Source organism: Neodiprion pinetum, chromosome 5 (assembly GCF_021155775.2).
Source record: "Neodiprion pinetum isolate iyNeoPine1 chromosome 5, iyNeoPine1.2, whole genome shotgun sequence".
NCBI lineage: Eukaryota > Metazoa > Arthropoda > Insecta > Hymenoptera > Diprionidae > Neodiprion > Neodiprion pinetum.
In genome coordinates, this window is record NC_060236.1 from 25,311,180 (window position 1) to 25,332,580 (window position 21,401).

Sequence of the window (21,401 nt, forward strand, 5' to 3'; positions counted from 1 at the left end):
AGATATCGCAACTCTATGGCTTTAGAATTTTAGGTCATTCACTTCACCTTCAGATATGTCCAAAATCTACGTTACCGACCGTTTCCCTCGCCTGGTAATTTCATGACGTACCGTTCACAGAAATTTTCCCGTCAACGTATGTATGATATTGGAGCTACAAGCCACAATCGGAGTTGGATTACAGATAATATTCAGATCCAAGCACAGTTATTCACACGAAAAAAATACAAGTTTCCCACAGCAAAATGGCCATCATTTTTTGTGAATTTTTAATCTCATAAATACGAAGTACGACACGGTACCATTATGACAATGATCCCTGAATTGGGAACATCAACGTTTTCGTATTTCTTTTAACAAATTGACTATACTAAACATTTCGAGGAATTAAGGCATCACTCCCCAGCTTACAACAGGAAGAAATAAAGGCGAATAAGTTCATACATTCAAGAGCAACACATACACCTTTCGTTACAATATCAATGGAAAATCTGTTATTTATTTTAAACATCAAAAGATTGTAGTTCATGGTACATACAATTCTCGATACAATCAGTGAAAAAAGTTTAGGAAATATTTTGATCTCTTTTTTATGCCTAGCAGTTAATTTGCGTATGGAAATGTATCTGTCAATGTCGTGACAACTTAACAGAAATTAAATTTCCCAACTTCATTCAGATACCGTTACAGTTACAATCATAGGTCTTATTAATGATAAATATTCCAACTCGCCGAAGGGAGATTCATAGTATTCAGAATGGCCTCATTTTGTAGAATTCTCTTGGAAATAGCAGCTGTGACGTATAAATTTTCATTCAATTTTCTAACACTGCCAAATGTGAATACCTGATTTCGAGAACGAATCCAAGATTTAGGAACTTTTTCATATTCGTCAAAATCATAGCAACACCAACAATGCTTGCCGCAAATTGGTTCTTTACACATCCGGTATCCTGAAACCGCTGTACCTACTATCAGTTTCTCACTTAGTTTATACTGCGAATTAATAGATATCGTTCCATCACAGTACATAACAGACCTATCAAACTTGTAGGTTTTATCACATTTTTCAACAAACAATCCTTGGATTAGTGACCCTCTTCCTGAGCCGATTACGTAATAGGAACTACACTTGCAAGACTGCATGCAGTCGTTAAGGTATGAGTTTATTTTTCTGAACAGGCCTGAGATTTTGGGTTCTAAATGTGAGAAGTCTTCCGCTAGAAAGTCATTTCCTATGTTCAGTGATTGTGCGAATTCCAGTTGTGCAGGGGTTAAATGCATTGCAGGTGCCCAACCCAGAAGGTTCTTAGTTGGCTTAGTACATGTTATATGAGATTCTACCGCATCTGGACGAAGTCCATTTGGTAAATCCCAGAACAAGTTTTCTTCGCAGGGATCTTTGGTGTACTTGAAGTCAGCCATTATACGCAGAGCTGCAATTCCAGGGGCTGGATAGGCTTCATAAAAATGATGTGTCTTGGCATTCACCTTTCCAAATGTGTATCGAATGCCAGCAATCTTTTCGTTACTTGGAAACACTGGTAAATCGAATTGTCGATTACAGTCATCAGGATCACAAAAGTCCCCGATTCCCTGAAGATATGTTGGTATTGGTGAAGGAGACCTACTTAGGGATTTGAGCAGGAGTAGTACTTCATTGATAAATCCCGAATCATTCACACTTGAACCAGAAAGTGGTTGGGCGAAACGGTGCCACAATAAAAGTACTGCGTAGTACTGAAAAACTGATTCTGGAATCGCTGCAAAATTTGGGTGTGTCCCACAGACAGCCGTGTACACGCGAGGCAATAATGACACAAAACTGTCGGTCGTTATTGTAAATTTCCTTGAGATTATATTTTTTGTTAAAGGCAGCTGCCTGTTAGGAATTTTATAATCAATTGGATCTTTTGAATCATCGAATACACACTTCCCCGTGCACTTCATGTCGATTTGTCCTTCCGTTGGGCTGAGTTCGTTGATTGTATCACTTCTGCACTATACTGTTCTTTTTCTACTTTCAACTACTTTTTAGCAAGCAAACATACAATTTCACAGGCGCACTTGTGAAGTACTGTTAAGTATTTACTGTAAGATTAACTGGACGGTGAAAAGCATCGAAACTATATGTCGATGTGTGTGCCGCGTTTGTCTAGATTAGCTTTGCCCAACAATGGCAATTGACTACTAGCGAGTGTCTATGAGTGACAAACTGATAAAAAGAACGGGGAACCACAGTTTACATAGGTATACCTTTGCGCATACCAACAACGGGATGCCCCGGACCTGTAGTACGGCTCAAATCACGTAATTTAAACACAGGTCAGTTACCGACATGCAACCGTCCAGCAATCGAAAATTAGTTCCGAGACCCTATTTCGTGTTGCAGAGCGCTCTCAAATGAGCAACACGAAAAACGCGAGCGTGTGCGCTCTCCACTGAATTTCACCCAGCGTACGATATTTGCAACCTAACCTAATATAACCTAACCTAACCTAACCTAACCTAAAAATAAGAACTGAGGTTGTCGATTACCGTATACTGTGAAATATGTATATGGATATCACCGTGGTTATCGATAGATATCAACGGGTAATAAGTAAAAACTAAGTAGAGGAGGTAATATCTTACATGAGGAATTAAATAATATTCACGTAAAGTACGAAAGAGAATTGCTATTATGACAGTATATGATAACGAAAAATCACTCGCTGAGGACACAGAAGATCCCGTTGATCGTATGCTTAAAAAAACCGGCTGCATTGAGTTGCACTACAAAGTTCAGGTATATGGTCTACATCTTTTTTAATGTAAGATTCATGTGACACAGAGTTATTTACAAATATATCATATGAATGCATTAAACAGTGAAGCGATCAGAGATTGTAAAGCAAAAACAACAATCGTAATTTTTCACTTCAGGACTGCATAGCAGAGACACAAGATTGGAGAAAATGCCAGGAGCCTGTAAAACAATTTAAAAATTGTATGTCTAATTACGAAAAGAAGAGGCGTGAGAAAAACATTGCGTAACAAATAGCTATAGACTGAAAGCGCAGTTTCCTTTTCACCTCACATAAACGAACATGTCGACGATTCTGAGGAAATTTAGGTCTATCATCGCTGCAGGTCCTCGAGCACTTCCAGTAAACGGTTGCAAGATGGCTATTATAGTTCGATCTGACATTGCCATGTCCAGAGGAAAAACTGCGTCCCAATGCGCTCATGCTGCATTGGAGTGTTATCGTGAAGCTCTGGCAAACCAAAACAATGAAGCGATGCTCACGATGTGGGAATTGACCGGCCAGCCCAAAATTGTCCTCAGAGTATCGAGCCAAACTGAACTTATGGACTTGGCTCAAAAGGCGAAAACAGACGGTGTTATTACAGCAATCATTAAAGATGCTGGAAGAACGCAGCTGGCTCCGGGAACAGTGTCAGTTCTTGGGCTCGGCCCAGGTCCTAAAGAAGATATAGACCGATTAACGTCTAGCTTGAAATTACTATGATTAAAGTCTTATTTTGTTTAAATTTTGACCGACTCATAGTTTACTTCTAACTCAAACCTAAAAATTTGCCACTGCATGTGTACATGTATACTGCGTTCGCACAGTACAATAAATACGTTAGTACTATTGTTATTAGATATTTGTACGTTTTATTGGAATTTAAAAATTTTTTTTGACATGCATACTCTCATTGTTATGCGAGTCCGTATCACACACATTTGTATGTTTGTAGGGATGTTTTGATCGGTTGGAAGCGTAGTACAACTGCACCATATAAATCTGGATCTGTTTTGAAAACAATTGCAATCGTAACACAGCCACTAAAAAATAACTAGGTACAATATAAACATTTCAAAAGGAAATTATTTCACAACCTCTGCCACTTCATCATCCATTTATTTATCAATTTATTAATAAAAACAGTTTTATCATACGAAGAACCCTTGTGATGGTATTTGTGTTACTATAAATTTCAATTTGAACTTTGTATCGCAAAAAAAGTTACATTTCATGTGAAGTACGCTAACTTGCATAGCTATCGTATGTGGTACGTACAGGTAAAGCAAGAGAATGTAAAGATTGTGCTGCAAACAATTCGTATGAATTTGTTTTAAACTTTTGTATTTTTTTCTGACGTATTCTTGGTCACCCTGCGTTGTAAAGAGAACAATTGTTGAACTGAGTTATTTATACTTGGGTGCTAAGTTACGGTGAAAGGTATGTATATCAAATAACATTGCTAGAATAAATCTAAAAAGTATATGTCTAGAGTTACAAATTTTCATACAACTTATTTTCGAATCATTTAGTACACTTCAATTGCACCTCTCATAATTTTCGAAAAAAAAAAAATAAAAATAATGTGCATAAATGTAGAAACTTCTGTCGGAAGTTTCAATAATCTCTCACATCTAGTCAATTTATATCAATGGCCAAGCAATGTGTCGCAATCATAAGAAAAAAAATGGTACGGCTGACAATTATTTAGTACAAGGCATTGAAATTTGATATAAGATTTTCTTCCAAAGATATTGGATGGTATAAAATTTAACGCAATTTTAAGTAAAGCTTGAAAGAAAGGCTCGAGTTGCTTGAAAGTGAATTCTTCCAAAAATCATGGATTAATTCACTAGTGTAAGAAATTAGGTATAATCAAGATCTTCAACATTTAACCACATATGTGGTTACGTTGATAGGCTTGATGAAAATTTTAGTTCATCTAACGATAACGCAACTGATGATGTTGTGTGTCATGACTGTGAATACGTTACGTATAATAAAAAATTAAACTGCCGAGAGCTGGAAGTAAATATGAAGTGTGTAATAGATAATAATATATATGTATAGGTAGATGTAAATATATCTGGGAATTAAAGTTACGATTGTAGTTAAAATAGGAATATTATTAATTCAACGTTCTAACATCTAATTTATATAATTCACTTGTTACAAGTTTGAGCAACAATGATGAACAACGCACCTTAATAACAGTTTTATAGTGGTTATATGAGAAAAACCGAGTATGACACACACAGTTGAGTTAATTTGGCAGAGTTCTATAACTTCTTTCTTCCTTCTAACCCGAAACAAAGAACGAGAAAATGATCTGTATGAATTCCATAGAGAAATACATTTTTTGAATGCGTACAATAATGAGTCGCAGTTGCATCACGTGGAAAACCATTTATCTTTTAGAGGGGTTCTCTGCAGTTTCCTGAAAGAACTTCGTTTTTTAACAATTTTTAGGAAATTGTGTTGATAAACACAGAGTTACTTTAAAAATTGTGAGGTAGTAAAATATTACATAGGTTTGAAATTCTTTGTGGAATATCCCATAATTTCATCAACAATATTCCAGTGTAATTTGATAACTTCATTTGAAAAATACTAATTACTGGGCTTTTTCAGTGCTCATTACAAATTTATATACATACATCAATCAAAGTATGAAAAACGTTATTTCCATTAGAGTAGTTTTCATAGTTGAAATATTCACATTAATGAAAATAAACACAAAAGAACAACAGGTAAATTAAAAAATATCCTTAATCAAATATCTTGCCATGCTTCGATACACGATGCTATCAAATTGATAACGTTTTTTCCATTTATCCGAATATTATATCCAGAGTTTCCTTCGGTTGACATTAGATATTAAACTTACTAGCTATGATAAACAGATTTTATAACGGACATACAAATTATTTGACTATTTAAATAGGTAATAAAATTCAATGAGAAACATAACTTGTCAAATGAAATGGTGCGTAATAGGTATTTCAGTCTCAAAGAGTGCACGCCAGAGTATTAGTGTTAGCATAATGTACATTTGCCAGTAATAATTTTCACTCCCGAACAATTTGGCAAATTTCATCACAATATTACATTGTTTTAAAATCTCGTTGATTAATCAATTATTCTCACTCTCTATTTTTCTCACTTTCCTCATATACAATAATGTACTTCTTTTCATAATTAATACCTTGTATTCTTGCTCTCCGATCAATCGATACTGGGTCACTAAGCTAGCACTTTACTAAGCTCAGGCGGTTCGACATAGTTATTTAATACATGTGGTGCTTCATTGAACTCGTCCAACTCGTCGCCATTGTCGGCACCTTGTGCCAGCAGAAAATACTGCTCGCTTCGTGTCGGCCACAACAAATGAGCCATAACACAGTACGCAAAACAGTCCGCTGAATACGTAATACCTGTGAATAAATATTACGTTTAGTTGAATAGTGAAAAATCTTATCATAAAATCATTATTTTATACAAATCATAAGACACAGAATACAGCGAATTTATGCAAGTAGACGAATGATGTTCAAGAAACGGAAAAAAGTTCTTCTCCCTACCAAGCAACAGTTTAAACCTCCATAAAGCGCTAACTTGAAGAGCTATCAGTGCGATGATAGGCAGGTATATAAACCAGACCAAGGAAGATGCTCCAAAGTGTAAAAGGAAATTTAATTTCTGAGTGTTGTGCTCGTAGGTCATGGTATTTCGTAGCTCGTACAAAAACCAAACCATTATCGCACTGCGAAAGAGGAGGATGAACCAGCCTGGCCAAGTCTGGTACTCGTCTATATCCTCGATTATGTCAACTTCCGTCTGAAATAACGTTCTTGCGATGTGAGTATTGACAACACCAAAAAAAATTAGTCCATATCTACTGAAACTTTAGAACTTCCTTACCATGTTCCAAACATAAAGAAGAATATGCACTATTCCATAGCACAACCAGATCGCAAATACCAACGGCTTCCAGGTCAGTTCCATTCTTGTTACAGCCCATCCTTTGGCTAACAAAAGCAGCAACAGCATGAAGGATGTCTGTAAAGTCGATACGACAGAAAAATTTCTTTAATGAGCATACAAAGATTACGAAGTAGTCAAATTTCTTTGTCCCAAATATTGGATGAAAATGGAAGAGACTCGATATAAGTGTTCAATGTAATTCCACAATTTTGGAATAATCGCAGGAATGTCTCGCTGTACTCTTGCATTCAGGATTACGTAAGTTCGACGAAAAAATTCCTAAAAATATCCTTACCCTGGACAGTATGTCGAATATGTCGCCGGCAACTTCGAGCTGTTCATACCCAACGCCATCAAGAGCGAACTTGAGGACGTGTATTAGAATGAGACAAATTGCGAGAAATTCCAATAGCAAACTGGCAGTGAAGAGCCTGGTGACGGGATGCCTCTGCATTCTAGCGGCGTAGAGTTGAAACGGTACGAGAATAACATAGCAAAGGAAGAAGAGGAGGTAGAGCTCGACAGTGTTTTGTCTGTCGTAAGAGAACTGGTAAGAGAGAGCGTTGACGCTGCTGCTGTTCGGACTTCCGTTAACCAGCCATATGTCGTACGTGAGCTCGTCCTGTCCTTCGTAATGTTGCCACTTGCAAGTCGTCATGTTTCTGTAACACGCGACAAGGCTGACGTACCAGAACCTTGGATGATCCAGGTCTTGTATGACGTAAGTGAACTGGTGGTCCTTCACCACGTTCCATTTCGAATCCTCGTCGGCGCAGAGGCGACCGAGGGGGCATGGAACGTGACGCAGGTAGTCCTTGCCCTTGTCGTTGCAGTGCCAGTCGTAGGAGCTCTGATTTAGAGTATCGAACATAAGAGAACAGGCGAGGTTCTTGTTTCGCACTGTCCTGTTACCGTAGTACTCCAGAAAGTGAGGTCTGTCGAGTACGGCGAGCGTTATAGGATTGGAAAAATTCTTGCTCGACGTCACGTTGCCGAATATGTATCCAAACGAATCTTTCTGCCTGTGACGATCCGTCTTTTGAAAGCCAAACTTTATCAGAAAACTGAAGAAGTCTCGCGTGTTGAAGGAGCCTGTTATGTGAGTCGATGTGGCCGGTTGACAATGCGTCAGGAAAAATACCACAATTGTCAGCGCCAGGGTGACGAGTCGTTGCTGCCACTTGATTGGAGACATTTTTGGTATCTGCTTGCGGAATTATCGGTTATACCTAGTTCAGGTTACAATTTGTTTTTTTTTTTCAAAAAAAAAAGCAGAGAATCTTTCAAGTATATCATGCATCTTATTTCGGTTCTCTTTATTTTATCTTTCACCTCTAATCATTGTTGGCGAACAGCTAAACAGCTGTTAAGTATCGGGTCGATGTACTGAAATTTTTACAATTTTCTTGTTAGTAACAAGATGATCGCTCGTGTAATAACGAATGTGGACTATTATCCGTGGCTTGTTTATGTTCAATTAGATGTACATCTCGTCTCCCTTTGTGTTATCATACACGCACAATGGTACGTTTTTGATAAATTAATATGCGAACTAAGATTGGTCGTTTGCAGAGGATTTAATTCATTCTCTATTCTATCGACATCACGCACTCAACTTATGGCGACCGTGTTTTCTCTTTTTTATCTTATTTTCGCAAGCTACCATCGTTTCACATTCTTCCGTTTGCTTTTTGTTTTATTTTAAAATTTTTTAATTCACTCACTACACGGCTCTCTCGCCTGCGAATGATTTACGTTTCACCCGTTTCACGTTTGACAGATCGTAGTACGACCCTGCTTCTCACGTTGTTGCATGCTTTCATCGCCCTGACAAGCCTAGACATATACCATCAACGTTGCACGCTGTACACCTCTTTCTTATTGATTTTCACTGGCACAGAGACTTCAACTAGATGCGCTATGGCTAGGCGGGATATTTTCCAGGAATTTACACGTTGATAAAAAGATTGCGCTTGGTTACGCTTACGTCCGTTGCCCTCCTCCAATCCCCTCTCGAGATTGTGGTACGTACGATATTTAGATGTTGGATTCAACTCCCTGGCAGCTCTCCCTCCTTGAGCCGAATGCCCGTTGCTATGACAACTTTCAATTACCGATCCCTCCGGAATGCCCCGTAAGTATTTTCTCTTCAACTGTCGAATTAATGAATAATTACAATCAGTCAGTCTCGCACCTATCCGCCAATGATATTCCTCACTCCCTCTTTCGCTTTCTCAATCACGGAAAATTGTTACCGCCTGCAGGTTCCCCTTTTTTATCCTGAGAGCAAGAGTTTTTTTTTCTCTCTCTTTCATTTGCGGCGTTCTTTACCGTCAAAACTTTGTTTTGAAAACGACGAAAAACGTACGTCATATAATTATGGAAATATTAGTGATTCGAAATTACTAGTTGCCGATAACTAAGTCGCATCTCGCAACCATTCGAAACCCGTTCTTACCCACTAATCTCCAATTTTGCAGAGATCTATGGTGCGGCGATTACCTTAAATCCTTTCTTATTGACTTTTTCAACCAATCTATTCACGTTGCACACGGAGAGATCAAGAGTGGTAAATATTATAGTGGTATTAATTGAAGGCAACGCTAGCTGTTGGCAGTAGTCAATATAGCGGCTTTCCATACCGACTGAGCAAGATTTATTGGCAAAAAGTGACGCAGCTACTTTACTCTTGCAATTTTGCAGAGTGGATGTTTAGGTGGAGCAGACTCGACGATTCTTTTTTCTACCTCGACTGCTACCTTACCGATCAATTACCGTTCTCCCATGGGGTCAAATTGGCTGGGCGGAAATACCGCTATCCGGTTGTCACGAACTAGCGGGGATGAAAAGTTGGAGCGCGGGCAACCCCGTCGTCGTAAGTCTTCTTCTCCCCCACACATTTCATTTTACCATCGTGATATGGGTAAATATATGCAATTTTACAGCTTAGATAAACTGGGATATCGCAGTATTTTTAATTCTGTAATTTAAGGTCTGTGAGGCGCTGGTAATCTAATTTATAAAAAATTTAAATTGAGTTTTCAAATAAAGCAATAACGCAATTTGAACTAGTAGAGCCAAAATTCTGCAACTTATTTTAATTCGAGATTAGAAAATTTTCTCTTGTTTTTGGAATTTCGTTTTCAGTCATGTAAGGCTGGTCATTACTTGTTTTCGACCGTTAATTTCGAATACTGATTGTGAGCTTTATTGTCACTGACTAAGTTTACTTTTACTGATAAGTTTACTTTTTTTACACTACGGATCAAATCGTCTGGGTTATTCAGGTCTTTCTATACCAACTCTAAACCTACATGCCGAATATGTATCCTACATAACGCAATTTAGTGGGAATATATAAATATTCAACATTGAGCTGACTTGTTTTTAAAATTCTTTTCTAACATGCAGCGTAAAGGAACATTTTTATCGGTAGACTTGTACTCAGTACCGAAAAATCTGTACGTAACAATTATCAATCTAATTCACGACGGTGAAAATCAATAATTGGTGTAAAACTACAAATTCAGATGCAGCGTTGAAGCGCGGCTGAGGACAGCCGGAGAGTTTTAAAACTTGGACTAAAAGGTTGTATGTATGAAAAGAGATACGAGGAAGTTTGTCAGCCGCAGGCTATTGTAGCCCTGCAAATATTTGCAAAAATCCCCGTGTCAAATTCGTACGTTGTACACATATAACATATGTATCTATCTATACGCTGGTATAAGATAGACGTCAAAAAAATTGTCACGCAATGCACGCCTTGGGCGACAGTAACTCGATTTTGCTTTAGGACGCACGTATTGCTTCGGGCACCGAATCGCTGAACGAAGGTACGGGTGAATGACGCTTCGTGTCGGTCCCTTCACCGACACTCGCGGTATGAATCTCTGACGGAGTTACATGAATGGCTAGAGATATTCCGCAATGATTACGTACACGTCACGACGTGTCGGACAGAGTTGGATAAATTTATGCACTTTTTTTTGTCACATAGTTTATACTCTCGTTCTCACTCATTTTTCAAGCAAAAAATGAACAAGATCGAAGTCACGACGGGGAAGGAAATTGATAATCACGGTATAAAATATACGGTGTTATCGTGGGATTAGCTGTACACATAAATAAAGATTGAGTAAACAAATTCCTAATTACGTAGCCCCGGCTTTGGTGTGCATATTCCTGCTACGCGACTTCTCGAAATGTCAACAATCTCGCTGGAATAAATTGACTTTTATAAAACGAGTACGAGGAAGGAAATGGGGTAAGAAAAATATAAATATACGTACGTATGTGTGTATGTATATAAACGTGAAATTGCGAGAGAAAATTTTTTTTTTTAACCTGAATGAAAACCGTGCAAGATTGTAGAAGAAAAATCAAATCAAATCAGCGTATTATACACATTCGAGAGGGGGAGAAAAACGTTTCACAAGCTCGTGAATTTCCTGAGTGAAGAAGTTTTTCTTTTCCAACTCTTTCACGCCATATCCACGACTGTATCTTTCTGTACACGTGGTACATACATATACAGCCTTATGCCGGAGTAATTAGTTTTTTAAGTTAGGTGTTTTTTTTTTATTTGTTGTTTCAAATAATTAAGTATAAAATATAATGCTGTTGCGCAAACGATCCTGCATACACCGGATCAAGGAGAGCGTATATGCTACCATATGTCCACGTTTATTTATGCCCGTGCGATCTCTTCCCGTTCATTGTCAGCTACTTCAAATCTTACAGCAGGCTATACAAAGGTTTGTTTCAAGCACACAGTCCTTCCCACGACTCCGCGTATATAAGTTGGACCGCCACTGAACTCCCATAAAGCACACTTCTTCTCGAACGGTCTTTATTGAGCTGCATAGCTCTGTTGTCCCCATTTTTATTATTCAACTCTTACAAAACAAAGCACGACCAATGATTCGCTGATACACGTAGGTATGTGTGATAGATACATCGTGACGACTGCGTGATTCGTTGATACGCAAAAATTTCAAAATCATTTCACAGTATTAAATTTACGAGGGTCTACTTTACATTTCTTTTTTTTGTCATTAATGGACCAGGTGACACTGCATAGAAAAACGAGTCATCCTTTCGCTGAAATCATAAAAATTTTGCAAACAAATTTGATATTTATAATTTTACAATCTTGTAGTATAATACCTTACTTGAAATATATTATTACATATTTCGAAACTGGCTACGCTGTAGCGTTCGATGAGATGGAACTGATTGCGAATGAAAAAATACATCGAATCGACCGAAACTTTGTACCATTACGTGCGATTTTTCTTTCCAGCGTTAAGCTGATTTGAGGATCAAAAATGTGGAAAATCCTTGTGCGGGGATTTATGACGCTGAAGAGGGATTAATTCCTCGTTCACAATTTACGTCAATTCGTTTTGCAAAACCAATTGCGTCCTAGGGAGGTACGTGGTAAATACAAAACGTACGGTGTTTTGCGGAATCGAAAGCTTGTTTTAGCAAACAAAAAAAAAAAAAAGATAAAAAAAAGGAAAAAAGAGAAAGATACTCGAAATGGAAAGTAGAATTATAATAAAAAATGAAGAAAAATATTCGAATCAATGAATAAGATCAGCAGAAATTCATTGACAAATTAACAGATTTGACTGGTCTTTTGCTAATGTTATTGTAAAAACTTTGTAGCCGTAAAATTAAGACTCTTTTCACTCTCGGCTCTCGCGCGAAGAAATATCATCCGTTCAACCTATAAATACCGTAATTTATGCATGAGAAATATTCGTGGTTGCACTGTTATAAGCCAAGCCGAGAATGAACAAGTAGCGGGGCAGGTGGTGTCGGATTTAATTATTGACCGTTTCCTCAGAAACCGCCCCAAACCCTAGCTCGAAACTCTAAGCTTGAATCTCAAGATCTCCTTTGACACTGTAGCGAAACCAGATTTCTCGTTTTAAACCTCGACTCGTTTCGCATTCCGCCTCCCCCAACCCGCTTTTCACCTTTTCGTGTACGTCTGTACAGGGTAAGTCTTCCTTTTCACCTCCCATCCAGTATACATACCAACCAACCCACTTCCATTTTGTATCTCTCCTTTTATTCGCCGTCCCAGCCACTTTTAAACTTTGACCGACAATCACTGAGACTAAAATCGTACGCTTGAAACGCGAAATGTTTGGGTTTTCTTCTATTTTTTTATTTTTACGTCGTTTAATTTACAACGTCTAGCAAATTCCACGTTTAAATTTTACCCTCGGGGAAGCCGGAGGGATAAAATGTTCAACTGTATTTGTTGAGAAAAAAAGTAAATTAACTTTCAAAAAGTTTTGAGACACCGGTATGTATAATAAGTTGACTTTGACAGACAAGGAAGATATAGATTTAGTCGGGAACGGGTTGTAATTATTTTTAAAACACTCAATTTCCTTCATCAAGCAAAAAAAAAAAAAAACTCGGCAGCATGATAATGAACAAAGGCTCAGGCTTATTGTTAGTGAAACTCATTCCAACCTGTGGATCTAGAGGAACTGATCGTACACGCAGAAAAATGGAGCAGTTGACAAGATATTTCGTAAAATATACTCACAATCAGACGTGAAAAAATTCTAAGATGCTGATGATTAGCCTAATTTTAGTTATAGCGTCCATAAAATATTTTTCTGCAAAGATGTTCGAATTTTGGTAAAAAAAATACGAAAATGTGCGTACGGAAAAAATCACTTTTCTCACGATCAATTTAATACGCACAAAACATTTGCATGAAATTTTCCCGATTATATATACGCATATTTATTTAACAGCCCGTGCAGATTTCCGCTCGTTCTGCTCTTACGCGTTTATCCTTGGATAATACAATTAAGAATATAATTCGAGCGTGAAGTGGTGGGAGTCAAGCGGTTATATCGCAATTGGTACAGGTATTACATCTGGGATACGGAGAAATTATTCACTTCACATGATGCGATACTCGTGTGTATAATAACTTGTTGTGAAATTAACCGGCATAATACACACAGCGCAAGTTACTCGGTCTGTTAGGCGCCTCTGCAGCCCTCCTCTATTCTCACGTGCTCGAAATATTCCCGCGATGCTAAAAATGGCGCGGGCGGGAGAAGATCCTGCTCTTTCACAGGTGTATAAAAACTCGGCACATTGCCATCCTCGTTGTATACTCGCGGCTCTCCGACAGAGTTTGCGTTTATCACTTAGGTGCCTTATACCTCGCGTGTATTGTGATCGTCACCCGACAATCTTTCGTTCTTTATATCCGTCACAATTCTCCATTTTTTCGATACAGTGTTCGGAAATGATGCAGGAAAAATTCGCACCGTATAAATTTGAACGTCGATAAAGAAAACCTAGTTTCTGATTAACCGAGTTTTGCAACTGTGTTTCTGTTTCGCAAGTACCGTGTGTTACATGTGTTTAGTGAATGTTGTACACTACCGATTCTCTCGGCACTCATTTGACATAATCAAGTTAAAATATTTATCAGGTCAACCTCACCATGTCGAGCTCTTTCACGAAGTTTCATTCGATTTTTGTACGATCTGACAGGTCTTCTATATAAATTTTTGCTAGCGATATTTCACTTTATCACGATATTGTGCAATTTGTAATACGTATAACCCTGATTTTTGTTCTTCGATCTCTGCAGTTACATTATTATGTTGATAATTCAAAAATAGTAATTTATAATTGAAACAGTACATAGACAGGGCTGGTTCTGTATACAGATTCCATTACCGACACTTCACTTTCATTTAGCCAAGACACAAACCTTTTTCTAGAATGTTGGTGTTAACCAGTTTTGCGTAGATTTACCGTGTCGGTTCTGTTACATACAGATTCCGTTACCGACACTTCACTTACAATTAGCCAAGATGCAAACCGGAATCTGTATGCAGAACCGATACGGTATATTTACTCGAAACTGTTTTAGAGCATAAGCTTCTAGGAAAAATAAAGAAAAGAAAAGGAAAGTTACACGTGTGGGCGATTCATATTAGCGGCAGAGGTACAGAATTAAAGGGGAATTAATTGTTTCAGGGATTTCTAGGTCTGTTAGCATCAGTACTGGTTTGTCCCGGCGTTCATTCCCTGGAATCAATCGTTCCGGAACGCGACCTGACGCCGAGGAATTTTAACCCGCACCCCTACGTGTCGGCAGCGATGGGAACGGCCATTCTCTCTAATTTCGATCACCCTTACGCGGCTGTCGCGTCAAAGCGTTCAGGACACGTTCGAAACCGTTCGAAAACTCGGGACAGGGACCGTGTCGCTTCGATTACCAGCCTAGCCAATTTCGCTCGTGATTTCCTCGGGCTTATCAATGGGAAAAAACGGCAACCGGTAATTAATGGCATTTACAATTCGTACAAATTTCCTATTCCACTAATTTTAACGTAGAGGTAAATAAAAAATTAGAGACCTACCGATGATGAGTAAATATGTGCTTCATTTTCATTTAATATACTGATATAACTAATCATGAATGTTAGAATAAATTAAATTGTGAATATTGAAGGTAACGATTCGTCGAAATATTTCATATCGGTCACTTAATTGTAAAATTGAACGATGAATGTACGTGAGATTAAGTGTGATTCTAATCATTCTATTTCCGTTTCGTCAGGTTATTTCAGACTATCCGTACAATGGCGCCTTCAAGTTTCCGTTGGAGATAAACGAGCGGCACGTGGCCGAAAGTGTGGGTGGATACGGAATCATCGGGAGTGCCGTACAGGGTAATCAGAACGGAGGCGAAATTGGTGTGGAGAAACTCGCCATTGGATATTACAGAGATGAAGACGGAGATGGAACGAGGAGGAAACTGCCAACTGTCAAGGATACCGGGCTATTCCTGCAGGGGAAGCTGCTTTTCGAGGAGAAGCTTAATTTCGCAAGCGTTCAACAATCTCCCTTTAACGAAGAATCCGCGGCCCTTCGGGATACAAACGACAACCTTAGCCGAGGGTAATTAATAAGGAGACGTATACGCGGAGATCCTTTTGTTTAAAATTTATCGACGGCGTTTAATTTCGCGCGAGGCGGTTTGGTAACAGTACTAAGATACATATACCTGTACCGTATATACCTTGTACACCGCGTTTCATTATGTCTCCGCGAAGAGCATAAAAGCGAAGATTATTCTGGTTAAACGCGGAGTCAGCTGGACGATCTAACCGTCTATTAAAAATTTAACATCGTTTTCGATCCGCTGTGTATTAGGGGGGAAAGGATAAAAAGACTCGGCACAGCGTTCTCGAGAATGAGGTAAGCGTCGGCCGGGTTCGATATATCGTTATACGAATGTCACTTTCAAAAATAACTATATACCTATACAGCGTCGTAAGGAAACGCCGAGGGGATGATATCGGAGGGAACATGAGTGAGAGGCTTACGGAAAACCCGGGGAGAATATGAATTGGTAAATGCAATGTGGGAATTGGTCGGGACAGTTTTTGGGGTGTCTGCAGAATAAACCCAGCCATTGCGTTACACCCCGCGATACCTCGAACCGACACGGACGGAAATAGGGTAATACTAAAACTGTATTCACGCGGATCGGAAGATCCTCCCAAGCAGACGGTTGCAGATTTATAAAAGAAACTAAAAGCTCCTTGTGCCAAAACTGTTAAGCGTAGTAATTATACGCTCTCGCGGAATTTTTTCTAAAGCTTGTTGTGACCTTGACAACTCTTGAACATAACTTTCCTCTATCTAGGTCAAGGTTCAATCAGCGTTCGTATAAGTGTGTCGTCCCGTTCAAACTTGTCTTACAAATATCGATACATCTTCAAGATTCTTGATTCGGTTGTAACGAAATAAAGCCTAAAATCTGGCCTGACGTTGTAGCATTCACGGAAAAAAAAAAGAAAAAATCAATATCAGTTTGGTGGTTCTGGCGTTATGAGGGAACATACGTAGAGACAGACAGAGAGACGTTTAGTTTTATATGCATAGGTATGTAGAGATAAAGGAGACGATCGCTGTCTGCCGTTATTCTTTCCTGTCGTTTTATTCATCTGTAATACTCATTTCTTTGGGTAGCAGTTTTTTTTTCATACTTACAGTCGGTATAAGATAACCTCTTCAAAAATTTTCATTGCCAATACAGAGAATATTCGATTGGTATATTATCCGAATAAAACAGAAGAGAAAAAGGGGCGCGAGGAAAAGAGGAAAAAAAGACAATATCTTTTCTCGTTTCGTTCTAGATTGTACGTGACAAGTGACGAAGAGGATCACTTCCAGCCGGGTGCACCGCGGGCTTCGTCCGATACGTCCGACGTCTCCGATTTAAGGCTCGTTTCATTGACGAGGTACGACGTCGTCAACCCGACGTGCTGCAGCGGCAGCCGCCAAGTTTCTCTGACGGGTTACCTCGGCCACGAAGGCTGGTCGGTTGATCAGCTCCAGCCTCTTTACGGAATCAACACTCATCCTCGGCCGGATTATTTCCTTACCTCGGATCCAGATTATCGGCATCATTCACATCGCTTCGACGAAAATCAACTTTTTCTCACCGCTGTACCCAGTCCGCGTTATTCCTCGTATTTTCCCTTTCATACTCCGTCACGTGGTAATAATCGAGTGATGTGATTTGTGTAGATTCACCGCGTGATAAATATTGTCCAATTTTGAAGTGAAAAATGTTGACGGAAATTGGATATACTTATAATAACTATATCCTAGCTGTCGAATAAAATTTCATTGGAATTCTTATTCCTCGTATAATATGCAACGGAGGATTGAAATTGAACTCGGATCAAGGATCACGTTGGAATCGTACGATCAGTCAAGTATTTCCTTTAAACACAGCGATTTATGAATTTCTATGTATAAACGATACCCAATTTCCAATACTGATCAGTGATATGTAGCTTTACAACATGAACTCGAGTATTCCTGTACAGAGACTACCAGTTAACTCACAAGTTATGCCGATCCTCTCGATTAAACATGTCGTAACATTATAGATCAGCTTTGTTTTTGTCTCGCTCGAACCGCGGGTTCTCCACAAATTGTAACTAAAGTATGAAATAACTGGTATACGAGTATACCGGTTTATTCGCAATTTGAAAATTAGGAGATAACTTTCACGCTGCGAGGTAGTCAAACTCGACGTTTTCAGCAAACTCTATTACGCCGCGTTATACGTACGTACAAGGGTGAATGTGCAGGGAGCACGAGTATGCGGAAAGAGAATGAGCGAGGGATGAGGATGAGGGCGAGAGTGCGAGGTGGTGGGTCGACTGTTCAACTCGAACCGTATTTAATCCACATATTTCGAAATAATTAATACGATGAAAGTTTCGAGGATGGTGGAACCGCCTGCAGCTCCGCACGGTTCCTATCTGCCTACCAACCTGTCCTCCTTACGCTCCAGCTATGTGTTGATTATGAAATATTCATAAGGTTGCCCTGGGGTGCAGTAATACGGCTCGAATGATCCGTTTAATTCAGGGGTAAACGCGGTTCAGTGTCCGACCCGCACTGTCTTGGCTCACTTATTCGTGTTACATACAAGTTGGTCTCCGATATGCGCTCCCAAGTCCATTAGGACTAGGTATGATCATGATTTTTCAAACGTTATTAGGTATAATGAGCCTGGAGTTTCGAAGCAGCCGCGTCGCGGGTCCATTGGCTGGAGTCTTGTGACGTCACCGAGTTACGGCGGGAAATATTGTACGAATATATTTCAACCTGCGGCTCCTTTATATTCGAGGGTAAAATCGGCGAGGGTGGGATTTTTTATCCGCAATCGGTAACCCGAGACCTGAATATCGCGAAAAAAAAAGAAAAAAAAAAAAAAAAAACCGAAAGAATGAAGAAAAAAAAAAGGGAAAATAAAGAAAACTAAGAAGGTGAAGAAAAATGGGAAAATTTTTTTCCCCCGCAATGCAGGCAACGACCCAGTTTCATCCGCCAATGCCGCCCGCTTTTCGTCACCCTAACCGGTATATATGTATAATAGCCGAAGCTTAGAGGACCTCACGATAAAGAGTGATCCGTCAGTCCCTAACTGCAGCGATCAGGTTCTGCCACGGCATGGCACCTGTCCCACTCGGGGTTAATTAATCGAGTCCGACGCCGTCACGGCTGGAGGGAGAGAAAGAGGGAGAGGGATAGAGAGAGTGAGAGAGAGAGAGAGAAAGAGAGAGGTGATACTGAGGACGTTTGACGCGGTGTGGTTAAATTGCGTTTACATCACGAGGTGCATCCCCGTTCTGCGTGTATCTATAATGCACGTACATACGCACGGCACGTTTGTAACAGGGTTCGAATTTTGTTATCGCGGCAACGTGCGCTTCTAACCTGAATCACGAATAATTGGATACGCTCTGTGCGCCCGCGGATGGCGCCGGTGCCTAATTTCAGGTTACCCGACTCTCACGGAATACCTGTAACGTCCATCTTTTTCTATACGTTCGAATGGTTCGAATTCAGCATTCGATTATCCCCGTTTAACACCGGACACGCTGACAGTGAGTTGTAGCTATTACGGGAAATTTTTTTCATCGGACTCCGGAGCACGCCGTCGATACACACGGCTGTGTGTTGTAGAGGTTTTTTCAACTCTTTTTTTTTCTCTCTTTCCGCCCAACCTGATACACAACTTTTTCATCCACCTCGTACAGGAAAAATCCAATAATATTTTCTCTTAACAGTTTGTCGAAGCGAAGTCAGAATAAGCAACAGCGAGTATACAAATGGGGTGAGATAGAGGAGACCGGGGCAAAGTAATCGTCTGAAAACATCTGCAGCATCTTGATTAAATGAAATGGTTTTACAACCATTTTTCACAACGTGTTTTTATCCAGTTTAGAATAAATTACGATCCGAGTGATACTGATTTACATTTCAATACCGCTTATGTAATGGCAATAGACTTTTCAAAAAGCTTTATCACTGTAACCTGATCTTCCTTTGTATTTTTTGCAAATTCAATTAGTGCAATCTACGGCGTGAAATCTTTAGGAGAATTTCTCGCGTACCGTAATCGTTACTTTTTTTCTGGTATTCTGATCTCTCTTTATTTTCTTTTGCAATCAACGGTTTTCAGTTCAACGCAAGAAGCAGGTCGATTATTTCAATGGAAAGATATAGAAGATTCTACACCTGCGAGGGAAGTTGTGGCGTTCAATTCGTGTTCCTCGTATTTTAAAGCGAGTTATATCGCGAAGGTTGTCGAAAAAATTCTGTGCGCGTACGTGTGTGTGTGTATCGGGACAGAGTAGTGAGATATCGGATACCGATAATTAAGTTCACACTCTATACGCCGGAAGTCAATTCCTGCACGTGGTATATACGTAGAAAGTTAGATGTATAAATGGAATTCTTCTCCTTCCTCATCTTCCCCTTGCTCTTTTAATTCTCGGAAAAGTTTTATAGCGTGAAGTATATCGAAATAGTTAACAGACAGTCTCAATAAAGCTGCAGCACTTAAGTAGCTGCATTGCAGGATCGCGTATCACCCGAGTATCGAGAATTAGTGGCAATTTTTAAAATCACAATATCATATTACCAACGAGCTACTACTAACTACAATAGTTACCGCTATTTCCATTTCCTCTGCGCTTACTTCATCGTTTTAACAGTGTCACTAACAAGGTAAAAGTTGCGTCGAAGTATAATTTATATACATGGTATACTCTTTAATTTCGTTCAGGGGTATAATAAAGTAGGCAAAGGATCGAAGGAGGGCGGAAATAGGTGCATTAAACAGAAAACTTTATATCTTATTTTCATGTTTTGTAATATTTCTATTTCGTACCATAAATATCGTGTGCGTTTCACGGTGCACGCGAGATTTGTGGCTATATGCATAGCTATACATATAAATTCCATTTTAGGTAAGTTATACTTTTCTTTACCATTGTTATCGAACTGATAGGTTTTGGCAGACGTCTGCTCCGGTTCACGATGACGACCAACTGTTTTATCAGGGCAAGTGGAAAATGTGTCCAATACCCCAATACCTACTTTCCTACGACGCTTATAGAGCGGCAGCTGCAGGAGCTCAAACTCGGCTGGAGCGAGGCGAAACCCCACCGAAGTGGAGAACAACTCGAAGCTGTGAAAGAAGAACAAAAATAAAACGGGATCACAGTCATAACAATCTATATTACAATTTTCACTTATTACTTGTATCTTGTAGTGAAAAAAGGGAGAAAATCGTTGTGCAAGTATTTTTGTAATTGAAATTTACATTAAAATTTGCAGATTATTATCGAAGCCGTAATAAAGCTGCGGCTGTTTTCAGTCTTCAGATAAACATATACTGGTGCACTTGTTGGGATTTTCACTTTGCAGTGCGTTATCTGGCGAAAAAAAAAAGAAAATAACGAAACACGGCTGATAGCTGACCGTTGACCGTGTTTTTTCACGTGCGGATGGTTGAACAGGTATATTATTGATTACGTTTCATTAATGTATATGACTTGAGTATAATTTTAAACGACAAAAATTACGATTTGTCTCCATTGAAATTAAAAACTTAGGTTACGTGGTGAAAAAATGGCGCTGACAACCAGGCTCTGACGTCATGAGGACATTTTCCAATAAAACCAAGCAAAACACTGGAGAGGGACAAAATTGCTTTATTAAATAAACACCAGATTGAGACATGGGGATGAAGAA

General features: G+C 39.2%; 5 protein-coding genes across 9 annotated transcripts in view; 3 read left to right on the forward strand and 2 right to left on the reverse strand.

Annotated features, from left to right (window-relative positions):
- Nucleotides 1-17,734, forward strand: part of LOC124219402 (uncharacterized) — a 77,605-nt gene extending 59,871 nt beyond the window's left edge. Inside the window, exons 4-7 of one of the 5 annotated variants that reach the window (XM_069136599.1) lie at nt 9,477-9,648; nt 14,805-15,107; nt 15,391-15,731; nt 16,976-17,734. In XM_069136599.1, the coding sequence (XP_068992700.1) occupies nt 9,616-9,648; nt 14,805-15,107; nt 15,391-15,731; nt 16,976-17,360 (1,062 nt within the window). In that variant the 5' untranslated portion in view covers nt 9,477-9,615 and the 3' untranslated portion in view covers nt 17,361-17,734. Of the gene's footprint in view, nt 1-9,476; nt 9,649-13,939; nt 14,313-14,804; nt 15,108-15,390; nt 15,732-16,975 lie in introns of those variants that run through there. The other 4 variants (XM_046626910.1, XM_046626908.1, XM_046626911.1 and 1 more) reach the window with 4 other exon arrangements.
- Nucleotides 496-2,407, reverse strand: LOC124219401 (uncharacterized). Its single transcript, XM_046626907.2, has one exon. It carries the CDS (start codon nt 1,948-1,950, stop codon nt 709-711), a length of 1,242 nt encoding a protein of 413 aa, XP_046482863.1. The 5' UTR covers nt 1,951-2,407; the 3' UTR covers nt 496-708.
- LOC124219408 (cytochrome c oxidase assembly factor 4 homolog, mitochondrial) lies at nt 2,197-3,169 on the forward strand. Its single transcript, XM_046626918.2, has 2 exons — nt 2,197-2,788; nt 2,926-3,169. The coding sequence occupies exons 1-2, from the start codon at nt 2,684-2,686 to the stop codon at nt 3,034-3,036; spliced, it is 216 nt and encodes a 71-aa protein (XP_046482874.1). The 5' UTR covers nt 2,197-2,683; the 3' UTR covers nt 3,037-3,169.
- Nucleotides 3,090-3,512, forward strand: LOC124219407 (peptidyl-tRNA hydrolase 2, mitochondrial). Its single transcript, XM_046626917.2, has one exon. The coding sequence runs from the start codon at nt 3,090-3,092 to the stop codon at nt 3,510-3,512; it is 423 nt and encodes a 140-aa protein (XP_046482873.1).
- Nucleotides 4,107-8,931, reverse strand: LOC124219400 (transmembrane protein 145). The gene is made up of 4 exons (XM_046626906.2): nt 7,069-8,931; nt 6,711-6,848; nt 6,371-6,626; nt 4,107-6,223 (listed from the first exon to the last, which is right to left on the reverse strand). The coding sequence occupies exons 1-4, from the start codon at nt 7,966-7,968 to the stop codon at nt 6,033-6,035; spliced, it is 1,485 nt and encodes a 494-aa protein (XP_046482862.1). The 5' UTR covers nt 7,969-8,931; the 3' UTR covers nt 4,107-6,032.
- Nucleotides 17,735-21,401: the final 3,667 nt, after the last annotated feature.

What these genes read in the sequence shown, in the direction of transcription:
- LOC124219401 (XM_046626907.2), bottom strand. Translation starts at nt 1,950, where the DNA reads ATGAAGTGCACGGGGAAGTGTGTATTCGATGATTCAAAAGATCCAATT.
- LOC124219408 (XM_046626918.2), top strand. Translation starts at nt 2,684, where the DNA reads ATGACAGTATATGATAACGAAAAATCACTCGCTGAGGACACAGAAGAT. An exon ending in AGTTGCACTACAAAGTTCAG is followed by an intron (nt 2,789 to 2,925) that starts GTATATGGTCTA and finishes TTTTCACTTCAG; the next exon opens with GACTGCATAGCAGAGACACA.
- LOC124219407 (XM_046626917.2), top strand. Translation starts at nt 3,090, where the DNA reads ATGTCGACGATTCTGAGGAAATTTAGGTCTATCATCGCTGCAGGTCCT.
- LOC124219400 (XM_046626906.2), bottom strand. Translation starts at nt 7,968, where the DNA reads ATGTCTCCAATCAAGTGGCAGCAACGACTCGTCACCCTGGCGCTGACA. An exon ending in TTCTTTATGTTTGGAACATG is followed by an intron (nt 6,627 to 6,710) that starts GTAAGGAAGTTC and finishes ACGTTATTTCAG; the next exon opens with ACGGAAGTTGACATAATCGA. An exon ending in GAGGTTTAAACTGTTGCTTG is followed by an intron (nt 6,224 to 6,370) that starts GTAGGGAGAAGA and finishes ATTTATTCACAG; the next exon opens with GTATTACGTATTCAGCGGAC.